Genomic DNA, 12,787 nt, shown 5'->3' with positions numbered 1-12,787 from the left:
CACACCAAGATGTGCCGCCGACGACAATAATATTTTATGCTGCATAAACGATACAATCAGCTGATGAACGAGCGTTGGCCCGATCATCGGCTGAGCGTCGCTCTTTTTACACAGGGAAATGATCGGGAAGGAGCATTCTGTGAACGCTCATTTGTCCGATAATTGGCAAGTGTAAAAGGGCCTTAAAACTAGGCCTCCCCTGATATACAACAGTGGTGGACGAACGACTTTAGATTTTAGGATTTTATATAACTCCAGGAGTCACACAATAAAAACTCCCAATGAAATCAATAGGAAAAAAAATGAGGTGCCCATTGTAGACCAACTGACCATCTGGTTCCTGGGACTTTTATATAATATCTAAAACAATATCTGGGATTAGATCTGTCTTAAGTTTTCCACTTACATGTCATTATTATTATTATTAATTTTTATCTTATTATTATGAGTCCCACAAATATACACTGATTACAGAGTGTGCGGAGATCATCTGGAATATGTGGATAACCTGGCAGCGAGTGCTCAATTTTCCTGCAGCGCCACCACAGGGGAAATAAAGTATTACAGGGAGCCCTTTGGAATCAGTGTAATGCACAGATCGTCCGGGTCCTCCAGAGTGAAAGACGCTCTTTGTAGCTTTCCTCCGCTTTGGCTAATAGATGCGGGTCCTGAATGAGGGACTTCTCCAGAATTTCCTAATACTTGAAAAGAGGTTTTGTAAACCAGACAATTTTTTAGTTTCGCCATCTGGATCGCCAACGGTTAATAGGTCTGTTTTACCATCCTCTTTCCTTTTTTTCAGTCCATTGGGCTTTAATGTTTATTTCCTTTGTATTTAAGTGCACACACTCACATTCATCTCTCTCAATCCATTGAGGCATTTGGCCTTTTTGATGTCAGCTAAGATATAAGATAGAAAATGATGGTTTTACTTCTGCAAGCAAAATGTCAGTATAAATTAGAGCACACTGGGTGACCAGACTAGCGGGAATCAGCAATTATGTGCTCACACAAATGTCCTAGCACCTCGGCCGGGGCGCCTCGTTGTCTCGTGCTGCAGCCTATCTACAGTCGTCCATGAGAAAACCGCCGAGAACGCCAGCATCGACAGGCAGAACTAACATACTGTCTGCTAAAAATGTTATCAAAACAAATGACTAGGGAAGGATCAAATAACCCAAAGATATAGAGACAGGCAGATGGCACAAGCTAACGAATGTACTAATTAGATGATCTGCATTGTCACTATTGGAAAGAGTCCATACAGATCTGACAGTGAAGTCCGCGTACGTTTTATATTAACAAGACACGAATCTATTCTAAAAACCTGCTTAAAAATAATTATCAAAAAAACAAAAAAAAAAGATTAAAAAAATCCTAAAACAGGCAGATTTTATGGGCCTCTCGCACAACTGATCCGGCACAGCGTTGTGGATTTCGATATGAACAGAAGCCACAACGCAGATGTGATCAGAGCCCCAGTCAGATTGGAGAGCGGCTATAAAAGATGTGTCCTGCTCTGGAGCATTTCAATGGGAATTGTGTAATGCGTCATTTGCCCTGTGGTGGTGCTGCAGCAGAATCTGGACACTTGCTGCCAGTTTACCTCACTGATCGCTGGTGGTCTCAGCATTTTAACCCTAATATTAACTTTAATACAAATTTTTATAAGAAAAAGCACCTAAAAGAGGGAAACAGATGTGGTTTTCTGACCCTGGGATTATGGGCGACGGCTCCCCGATCCATGATAGGTCTGGATAATAACATCATACACTTGACTCGGTTAAACCCTCCATTGTTTTAAGTGTTGCTTTAGATCATGACAGCTTCCAATGCATGTCTGTATAATGCATGGTCACGTGCAGCTGTTTCCAGACTGTGCCATGCCATATGCTCGGAAGGCTTTTCAATAGGGGGTTAAGTGCAATTAAGCTGTATGGGCTCAGCTGGAATCCTCAAATCAGAATCTTTAGGAGAATTTCATTATCTGGGGCAGTGAAGATAGAGCGGGTAACTAATGACAATGCATCACTGCCAACTATAGTAGATCTGAAATGAATTCCAGTTTTTTCATTTAACGCTGTGGAATAAGCTCAGCGGGGGCCTCTTGGACCTTGTGTTATGTGGGATCTGCATCTAACTGGACACATAAGGCCTCATGCACAAAACCATAGGGGTCATGCGGGCCACAAAACCACTGATCTGTTGTGATCCATTTGTCCGCAAAAAAAAATAATTATTTGACCAGTTTGTGAAACCACAAATCCAGACCGTAAAATTAATTGTCCTGAGTTTTTGCGGTCTGGATTAGTGGCCCCAGCACAGGGTATGGGGCCATAGAAATGAATGGGTCCGCAAAAATGTGGACAAATTGCGGACACGAAAACACGGTCTATTTGATTTCTACTATGTACCCAAATAGCATTTGACTTTCAATTCAGACCCGTCAACCGGTTATATTTTTTAGGCCCAGATGAACGGTGGATATAAAGAGGGGACTCTATAGTATTAATCAAAACGAGAACCTTCCTGGTGCTGGTTTGCTCTACCATATCCCCCCCCCCCAGTAAAGGTGGCCATACACATTGCATGAACGTTGGACGAATCCGCGGATTTCGGTGAGACCAGCCGACCATCTAATGTGTATGGCGGTGTACTAGCTCTCCCCCCGATGGCAGAAGGATCGGGCTGTTGGATTTCAACAGGGAGATAAGTGTCAGGGTTGGCTAGATCAAAGAAATGACAGCAATAAGTGTACAACACTATAAATTGCTGGTTGGTTGGTTGGTTGGATGAATGACTGATCTTCTTGATTTGCTCTGGGCGGTGACCCGGGGAGTTCTCTGAAATCCTTCCTTAAAGGGGTTGTCCACTTTGGACAATTCAATTTTTAGTATTATCCCCATACAAAAAAACTCATAACAGGATGTCCTGTTGTTGTGACCCCGGCGATCATCTGCACATTGTGGGAACCCGATAGCAAGTGTTTAATTTCACTGCAGTGCCACCACTGGGGAAATGAATTATTACACTGTTATTATTGAAATCAATGGGCTGTCGGTGTAATGCATGGATGTGCCGGATCCCCCGGAGCTAGTGACGCTCTTTGCAGTTGCTCTCCTCTCTGGCTAATAGATGAAAGGGTCCTAAAGAGGGGACCCCACACAGAATTCATTAGTAGGGTATTTGAAAATGGGTTTTCTAAACTCTTTAAATTGGGACTTAACGCCTCTCACATGGAGGTATCGTCACCATCCGCCTCACAGGTATACTATGTACAGAACCATACCTGTCTCTGTACAGCTGCTACGAGGATAGATGAAAAAGTGTTCCCGGCTCGTTTAATGCATAGCCACGTTGCCATGGAGTCTCCAGGGAGACAAGTGATTAAAATTAGATCCGATCTTCTGTTGTGTTTGTAGTATTTACGTGCGGACTAAGGGAGTTGGGGGGAAGGGGCAGGCGAGTTACAAAGCTGGTTTGCTCAGTTCATGACATAGATTTGTCGGCGTGACATATGTATCATATATACCAGATAACGAGGGCAAAAGTCCATATACTGTATGTATTTACCCTTTGTTCCCATGGCACTGTGCCCATTGGCATGACAATTGAAGTCTTGAGGTGTCTCATGACCTCAGTAGTCCCGGCTGGTCTGAACAGAAGAATATACATTACACCAGCCGACAGTTGTGATTTTTATAGGACAGACATACATTTCTTTACTTCTCCTGAAGATAACCCCTCTCTATGTGCTTTATTAGGCATACGGATGTCATAGGGGGAGTTCCTTACTTGGGCTCCTCCTCTATGAGCCAAAACGGAAAGCTGCTCTGTTAGGGTATGTTCACACGGGCTATTTTCAGCCATTCATTCTTCCGTAAACGCCCTGAAAAATGGCTCAAAATGCGTGGGCTGAACGCCTCCAAACATCTGCCCGTTGATTTTAATGGTAAAAACGGCATTCTGTTCCCACGGGCCTTTTTTATGCGCCCGTTTCTCATTGACTCAATAGAAAAACAGCTCGAAAAATGGTCGGAAAAAACGCAAGTTGCTTAAAAAATGTTTATGTTGTAAAACTGTAAAGTCATCGCAAATGCTGGGGAAGAGAGATGAATGCTCTCATTACCCTGCCGTTCAATAACCAGAGCCGTAGTCATTTACAGAAGTGCTGAGGCAGCAGCGGGCGTACAGCAAGACATAACGCAGCTCCGGGGAGACCGAGGCTGGGCAGCTGGACGATGTGCCAACTTCATAACTGCAGCTACCTGCAATAAGGAGGGCTGGCGTAGAGAGTCTGATCATTAGGAGAGGACGAGGATGATCTCGCAGCCAGCTCAATGCAGTAGAAACACGTACATCTATGTTGTGTCGATTGCATAAATATTCAGTGTATTAAGGGGTGTGTAAAGTTTTGCAACTTTTTTTTTTATTGCTCCAAAGCATCTAAAAGAAAACATTTTGTAGCGGTTTTGCAAATAGTCTTAATTAACAATCTTCCGTTTTGTGTCTACAGCTCCTATGCAGATTTACATGTCTCCAGACTACAAACAAGCTCTGTGTGTAGTCTGATCCCGCGTTCTCACTCTGCTTCTCCTTTCTACTGTGCGTAGGTTAGCAAAATGAGGAGACAGTAAGAGTGGCGTAACACATGACTGCAGGATCAGACTACACGTGGCTTGTTTGTAGTCTGTAACCATGGAGACACTTTAGTCTGCATATGAGATATAGTTATAGAACCGTAAGAGATTTTTTAATCAAGGCTGCTGGCAGGGCATGTGTCCTAAATGCTGGATGGCATGAGGGCGCCAACAAGCCACTCTTAGCTGGGGTAATAACATACAAGGCTAGGGTGGCACATTGAATCTCTGCCCAGGTGAAGGAAAGCTTGACTATGCATCTTGCCCAAAGACTCCCCATAACTTTCCTGCATTCCCTGCCTGTTATCCACTTACAGTAGTGCAGTTGTTGAACAGATCAATGGCAGTGGCATGTAGGGGTAGGTCAGGAGGTATGCGGCTGGCCAATATGACTTCAAAGGTTGCCATGTAATACTTCATCGGCCGCTTCCACCGGTGATAACAGCTCATTCAGTTGTGCAGGGGACCCCTGTTCATGGGTTGTGTCTGGAATTGCATCTTGGCTCCAGTGAATGGGATTGAAATGCAATACCACACACAACCTGTGGACCGGTGTGGCGCCGTTTCCGGAAGAAAGCAGACATGTTTTTCTAATCCTGGACAACTCCTTTAACCGGGCAACCAGAATTCTACTAAAACGCGTCTTGTTCCTTAAGCCAGAAGCGTTCTTAAAACCGCGGCGCTCGTGCAGCTCCAAAGTCTGTATCTTCATTTTGCCTGAAGAGTTTTTTTTAGCAATTAATTAAGATTTGCAGTCAGGTGACTGAGGACACATGGACCTTCGGGAAGTTTGCCATGTAACGTATTCAGTTGTTTTAGAAGGTGGAGTAAGCTCAGCACTGTCAATAATGTGACCCCCATACTGGAGATAAGGCTGAGACTGCTCGAGAGAAGGAACCATGAATTACGTATCTGTCGTGTATGTGACGTCTCAACTCCCTGCACTGCATGGACCTTACATTTTGGGTTTCTCCCTGCATTCAAGTCAATTAGAAACACCACATCTAGGGCCGGCATGTGAATAGGCCCGTGACGTGAGGTGCAGCCTGGGCATATGCAGGGCTTTTAAAGAGGGTTTCCAAGCACATTGATGCCCATGGTGGAGACTGCAAAATACCCCCTCATTATATGGACTGTCTAGGAATTTACGGATGGTTGGGGACCCTGGTTAACACCTAATATTCCTGGTGTTGTGCGATGGTACAGGAGTGAATGGAGGTGATTTAAATAAAGGAAAATGTACCTTTAATTTATTTAATATGTGGTTCAAGGCTCTGATACAGCGCTCCAAATCCTGTGATAATCTTCACATCTAAAGGGTTACATGATAAAATTCTGTCTACCTGCACTACCACTAGGGGGAGCTCACTGCTTAGGTATTTATACAGCTCCCTTTGATCTCCCTCCCACCATGTGACTGCGGCAGCCAATCGCAATGGACAGCATGTCAGCGCTGCGGCCAGTGATGGGAATAGGAAAAACGCCAAATTTTAAGGGTAAGTATATTAGAAATGTATACTTTCAACCCCTGTCCATGTGCCCTATTAGGGTATAAAAGTGTCTTAGAGGGGGTGTCCTGCGTTCAAGACCCCCCTCAAGAGTCAGAGCAGAGATCCGCTGCAGGTTGGCTGCCACTCTGATGGACTCAAAGCATCCATGTAATACATGGAAGCCCAATCAGTTGAATGGGTGTCGGTCGTGTACTACTGCATGTCCCCTCTAGTGGCTGCTGCAGGGTAAATGAGCAGCAGCACTTTACCCAGGCGAGATTAACTGATCACCAGGGGTTAGAAAAGTCAGACTGCAGTCCTATGATAATCCATAGTGATATCAGAGTGAGCTGTACAAAATAACATAATCAGCTCTGCTACATCTATATAAATGGCACATTATTCATCAAAGACTGCTAAGAATAGATCCATGGGTTTTGCTTGCCAAGCCACCACACATTATAAATATCTGCCATTCAAACCGTCATTTACAGACGACCTGTTGTTGTAAACTCATTTCAAAGAAGCCAAACAATATTACATTCCCGCATGCCGCTTATCTCCGGGGCAGCTGCAAGAAAATCAATTCTAATTAAGAACTTTCTTGTCTTTTCTATTTTTTTCCCCATCCTCACAAAGATTTCCATAAAATCTGAATAACACATAAAGGCCTCGTCTGCCGCAGATTTCCCACAGGTAAAACCGTCAGGATCATTGGCAGCGAAATAAAAGTTTTATATGTAATTAGTTGGAAGTTCAGCGGCATACCTGTCTGTGACAGAACCTGAGATATCCAGGCCGCTGGGACCTATGGGGGTCGCAGCTCAGAGATGATTTCACTGTTGTATTGTCACCGCTTATCACAAAGAATTAACAAATCCTCGTTCCCCTGAGGGTATAATTAAAAAGGAAACGTTTATAATGAACTTCGATCGCGGCTGCTGTATCGGAATGACAGAAGGACGAGAGGTCTGCAGAACAAGGGATGGATCCGACTTTCTATTAACGGGCACCAGTTATTGATCTCATTGGAATTAATTGCTGGAGTAACAAGAATGTCATATCAGTGGAAAAGCTATTTTCAGTAAATTAAAGGGTATGTAAACTTTTGCAACCATCGCTTTTATTGCTCCTGTGCATCTAAAATAAAAAAATGAAGCAGCTTTGCACCTAAACAAGCTCAAAGGGTACGTATATGATTGCGATCGTTTGTTTCAATGCTCCAACGCATCTAATATAACAGAAATGAAGCAACTTTTCAAATGGCGTGAAGTGTAAAATTGCCTTAATTCTCTTTAAAGTGGGTGTATTTTTTTCCAGCCAATTATTTTTATTCCTCTAGTTCATCTACAATGATAAATGAAGCAACTTTGCCAATAGTCTTAATTAAAAAAAAATCTTTTACCATTTTGTGTATACAGCTCCTATTCAGATCTATGTGTCTCCATGGTTACAGACTACAAACAAACACTGTATGTAGTCTGATCCTGCGGTCCTGTGTTAGTCCACTCTCTCTCCCCCTAGGACTGCACAGGAGCTGTATAAACGGAACAATAGGAGATTTTTTTAATCAAGACTATTTGCAAAGTTGCTTCATTTATTATTGTAGATACTCTGGAGTAATAATAATTGGTTTCAAAAGTATACATACCCTTTAAAGACAATTAGGCCAAGTTCACACTTCAAACCCGTTTTAAAACCTCACTGTTTAGATGTTACATAAATGTGGTTAGTAAAAAATCTCAATCACATTTGGATTTGGAATCACGTTTTTGGAGTTTTATCCCTTTTCATTGTCAGGGGCAACAAATTGCAACAATGTTGCATCGGTGACAGTCGATCCAACCTCCAATCACTGCAATCAGATCTGTCTGTTTAAGGCAAAGTATCAGATCTCTATGAATTACAGCCAATCACATATGAGTGGGATCTATCGGTGGGAGGGCAGGGGTTTGTCTTATTGCTATGGAACTCAGCAGATATAGGAACCTTTAGTGCTACAAGTGGTTTGTCGCTGACTCTCAAGTGCTTGGAGTCTAAGAGACCCTCCTATTCTTCTCCTGCTCAGATCCTCAGGTTGCGGTCCCTGTAGTCACTGGTTGGCAGTAGCAGCTCCTCTGCGGATGTCTGGCAGGGGCGAGACAATTATAAAGAAGAGCAGGTAGTGACATCATTGGACCACCCCAGGTGATATGAGCGTAGGGATCCAAACGCCGGGACAGGGGAGCGGGGCTGGACAGCGGTGAGGTGAGTATCACTTTTTCAAAAACTTATTTTTTTTATTCCAAAACTTCTGGGCCCCAAAACAAAATCTGTACCAGGGGCCCCCATTTACAATGAGTCATTTATAATACTGGTCTTTAGGCTCCCCAAGGCCCTGTCCACATCACATTGGAGACTTCTGCCTGATGTATACGTTGGGAAATACTCCTGATGGAGACAGCTGTGCACCATCGGTCGCCTTTAAGCCACAATTATAGAAAATGAATACCGCGCTGTATACGTTTTTTGCGGTGTCCGACTGTATACAAAATAACAACAGGATGCCAGAGACGTAACTTGAAGTTCGTTGGTCCCAATGTAAAATCTGGGCCCCCCACACCTATAATACTTGTGCCTTCTTATGTGGCAGAGGGGTCTTTGGGCGCCCTTAGGCACCAGGGCTCTGGTGCAATCTTCACCCTGTCCTATCAAACAACTGCCCAGTCTTTGATTTGCATTATAAGTAATAATATAATTTTCAGCCCCGGCTTTCTACAGTCAGGATAACTGGAGTGTGAATCTGGGATGAGACAATACGGCGGTTCGCAGTGGTGTATTGCGGCAGGTTTGTATCTGGAGCGAGGAGTAACGGTGCAGAAAACATTAATTACATCTCCTTGCACAGCTTTTATAATTACACACACACAAAAAGACGTTTCCAGGCGAGATGACTTTTTCTATTGTGTTTCAGAGTCTTCAGTTTAATAAATTAGAACATGTCACAATACAAATATTCACAGATGTTTCATTATTTGCAGATTCTGCTGGAAAAATATCAAAATGTCGACATCTGAATGTAAATAATCCGAATTAATTACTAAATTAAAAAGTAATTTCAATAGGATTTATATTATGAATTGATGTGTTTAATAATTGTAGATATATCTAGATGTTTATCTGTTTAAAAACCTTAGTTTTTCTGATACAGAGCTCCAAATCCCCTGCACAGGCATGGAGGTAAATGATCAAGTGCTGGCTACCTGCAGCCACCACTAGAGGGAGCTTGCTGAAGACTGAGTTATCAATGAGTTCAATGGGAACTGTATGAACGTGAATACAGAAAGCTCCCCCTAGTGGTGGCTGCAGGGAGCCAGCATTTTATTATTTAACTATATGGCTCAGAGGTGAAGCAGGGGATTTGGAGCTCTGTATCAGGCCCTTACAAAGATATATTATAAAATGAATCAGCACATAACTTTGGATGAATAGACAGCTACCCTTACCCCATGAGATTTGGCTCCTGGTTGACAGGAGACCTATTCATTTACTTAGTTTTGTTCTCTTGCAGACGGGAAGATTTATGCACTTGGAGGAATGGGTGCGGATACGTCCCCTCAGGCCTTGGTAAGACTCTATGAGCCATCTAAAGATAACTGGGTGCCGCTTCCCGCCATGCCCACGCCCCGTTATGGAGCCTCCACTTTCCTGCGTGGAAACAGAATCTATGTCTTAGGTACGCTTTATATTTATACTATTTTTATTAATTGAATGCTTTATTTTAATGGCAACATAATAAGAGGCTGAACTTTTTCTTATAGTCTGGATTCTAAAAAATCACACATTTAGGCCTTCCGTCAGAGGTATATGTAAGGAAGCACCCCGATGTACTGTACACCTCCTATCAAAGGCCTAAATGTGAATCGGGCCTAACAATGATAGTCTGCTAAGTATCTGAACATCCAGGAACAGCAAAAACATACACATTTCCAATGCTATTTACGTTATCTATCTATCTATCTATCTATCTATCTATCTATCTATCTATCTATCTATCTATCTATCTATCTATCTATCTATCTATCTATCTATCTATCTATCTATCTATCTATCTTCTACTTCATATCTATCTATCTATCTATCTATCTATCTATCTATCTATCTATCTATCTATCTATCTATCTATCTATCTATCTATCTATCTATCTATCTATCTATCTATCTATCTATCTATCTATCTATCTATCTATCTATCTATCTCATATCTATCTATCTATCTCATATCTATCTATCTATCTCATATCTATCTATCTATCTATCTATCTATCTATCTATCTATCTATCTATCTATCTATCTATCTATCTATCTATCTATCTATCTATCTATCTATCTATCTATCTATCTATCTATCTATCACACTTTTTATTCATATTGGATACAGTTATTTTTTTATACTGATTATGTAATTTCCTGGTAATATAGTCCTGACGCCCCCCTCCTCCCCCACTGATATCGGTGGCACTAATGACTCTGTAGAGAATTGTATTATGGCCTGGACAGCTGAGATCTTCAGTGCCGGACGAGTAACTACATTTTGTCGAAAATTCAGACATGGGGCCACATCACGTTCTCCTGTTTTACCGACTCTTTTTTTTCTAATTCTTTTCTCTTCACTAAGCTGAAGGCCAATCTCACCCCTGGTCCCACAGAGAATTATGGGCCAAGAAGCAAAGCTCCATCCAATTACAGTATAAAGGTTCACGTCAAAATTAAACAGTCTCCTGGGTGAAGGAGTTAAACCGCGAGCAGCAGCGGCTCGTAGATATTCTTCAGGGAAAAATGCTGAGAAATAGCTGAGATTGAGGTCTCATCCATGTTTACTGGAGAGCAAAAATAGATGACTGGGGCCGCTGCATGAGATCTGCTATACGCTCATATTTAATGGGAATTTTGATGTTTTTTTTCCAAATTGGCACCACATGATGAGTACCACGGGTTGTATCAGATCATAAAATCTCGTATCATCCCAAATATAGGTCCAAAGGGTAGAAAAAGTGTCATTCCTTGTTCCTAAATGCAGTCGTTTATTAGGTTTATGTATAAGGTTCTCCCCCCCCCCCCCATAACCATTGTTTTACCTTGAAACCCTAATCTGCAATCCTCAAAGGGTTAATTTGCTGATTTGGCACCGGGTATATCCAGATAGTGTCATGCTCCACCCCTTTTGCCCCTTGCTTTTTATTAGGTCTGTATTGCTGTGGACACAGAGGACTAAACCACGTAAAAGTTGCATAATAAAGACTAGAAGAAAATATTACAACCAATAAAAAGGCTCCCTAAGTGCCCAACAGGGAGCGGCCCGATAGATTGGCACATATGCTCTTTCCCTTTATGAGCCCACCTACCCAGCCAGTCATCAGAATGGGTCATATGACACAATCTCCTGTAGATGATACGTCTAAATAAACAGGAAGTTGCCTTTTTTGAAGTATTCGGGGGCAGGGCTAAACATTTTTTGGACTTTTGGCAGTCAAGGGGGTCATTTAGTGGGTGTGGTTGTGCCCACTAGTCCAACTTTGATAGGGTAACGAAAAGGTGTACGAGTTTACTGGAAATATTTCATTAAAGCATGGGTTTGTCTGGAATTTACGTGAAAAATAAACAAGACTTAAATGGGTAATCAAATACCTTATCAGGGAATTCTGGGTTTAAAAAACGGAGACCCCCTTCCGGTTTAGGACCCTCATCTATTAACCAGAGGGAAGAGTAGCTAGAAAGAGCTGGATAAAGAGTACTGTGCAATGCTTCCTTTCACCTCTGGTGGCGCTGCAGGGAAATTGAACAGTTGATGCCAGGCTACCCTACAAATCATAGCTGATCGCTGGATGTAAGACTGTCCAAATAAAGGAAAATGCCAAATATTTTTTTTATCTCATTGCTTTACTTAACCACAAACGTACACAAATCAAAAATATAACCCCTCCTCCCGATTTCTTCACGTTTGCACCCTTACCTACACCCCCATAGGATATTCAGATTAATTTGCCTTTTCATGACAACATGGAGGCTCTACAAAATCCAGTAAATTGAGACCAGTGATCTTGTACAAGTGTGGAAACAATATATGGGATAAAAGACGTCACATCCATGACTTTACTACACACATTCATACTCAGATAATCAGTCCCATGTAAATTTACCCCTCATCGGCAATGAATGATTACAAGACGTATTTATAGGAACGCTTTTTCTGAGTGTTACCAGCATAATGCGATATATTTAGAATAATGTATTCATGAACGTCGCCCTCTGGGACTCAAGTGGTCGATATCACAGGGATTATGTAATGGTCTTATTTGACTTTAGAGGTAAAACCTTGTAAATAAGATCGACCCCCGTCACCGCTGTTATAAATTACTGCGCTGGGGCCCCGCGTTGGCGTTCAGAATAGCACCACTGTGTGTATCTATAGAGCCATCTATTTTCTGTATATTAAAATATGTAAAACTTGATAATAACGGGAACATTTCCATATCATCTGGATTATGGAAAATAACGATAACAGTTCCTCCAAGACGCCGCACATCCAGGAACAGACCAAAATATTACATTTCAATGGTTTTTCTGCATGTACAGACATACGCTCTTAAAGGGACATGTCACTAGTACAGCCACCG

The 12,787-nt window shown here is 42.2% G+C and overlaps 2 protein-coding genes across 4 annotated transcripts in view; both read left to right on the top strand.

The window, feature by feature from the left end:
* The window catches only part of PRRT3 (proline rich transmembrane protein 3), a 296,142-nt gene that overhangs the window by 21,328 nt on the left and 262,027 nt on the right, over positions 1-12,787 (top strand). The window lies entirely within an intron of this gene.
* KLHDC8B (kelch domain containing 8B) overlaps positions 1-12,787 on the top strand; it is a 71,581-nt gene that overhangs the window by 30,478 nt on the left and 28,316 nt on the right. For all 3 annotated transcript variants that reach the window (XM_075831703.1, XM_075831702.1, XM_075831701.1), the window contains one exon: positions 9,681-9,845. In XM_075831703.1, coding sequence (XP_075687818.1) covers positions 9,681-9,845 — 165 coding nt within the window. The remainder of the gene's footprint in view (positions 1-9,680; positions 9,846-12,787) is intronic.

Source organism: Rhinoderma darwinii, chromosome 7, assembly GCF_050947455.1.
Source record: "Rhinoderma darwinii isolate aRhiDar2 chromosome 7, aRhiDar2.hap1, whole genome shotgun sequence".
Taxonomy (NCBI): Eukaryota; Metazoa; Chordata; class Amphibia; order Anura; family Rhinodermatidae; genus Rhinoderma; species Rhinoderma darwinii.
The sequence above is the reverse complement of the archived record's forward strand: the minus strand, read 5'-3'. Positions and strand labels throughout refer to the sequence as shown.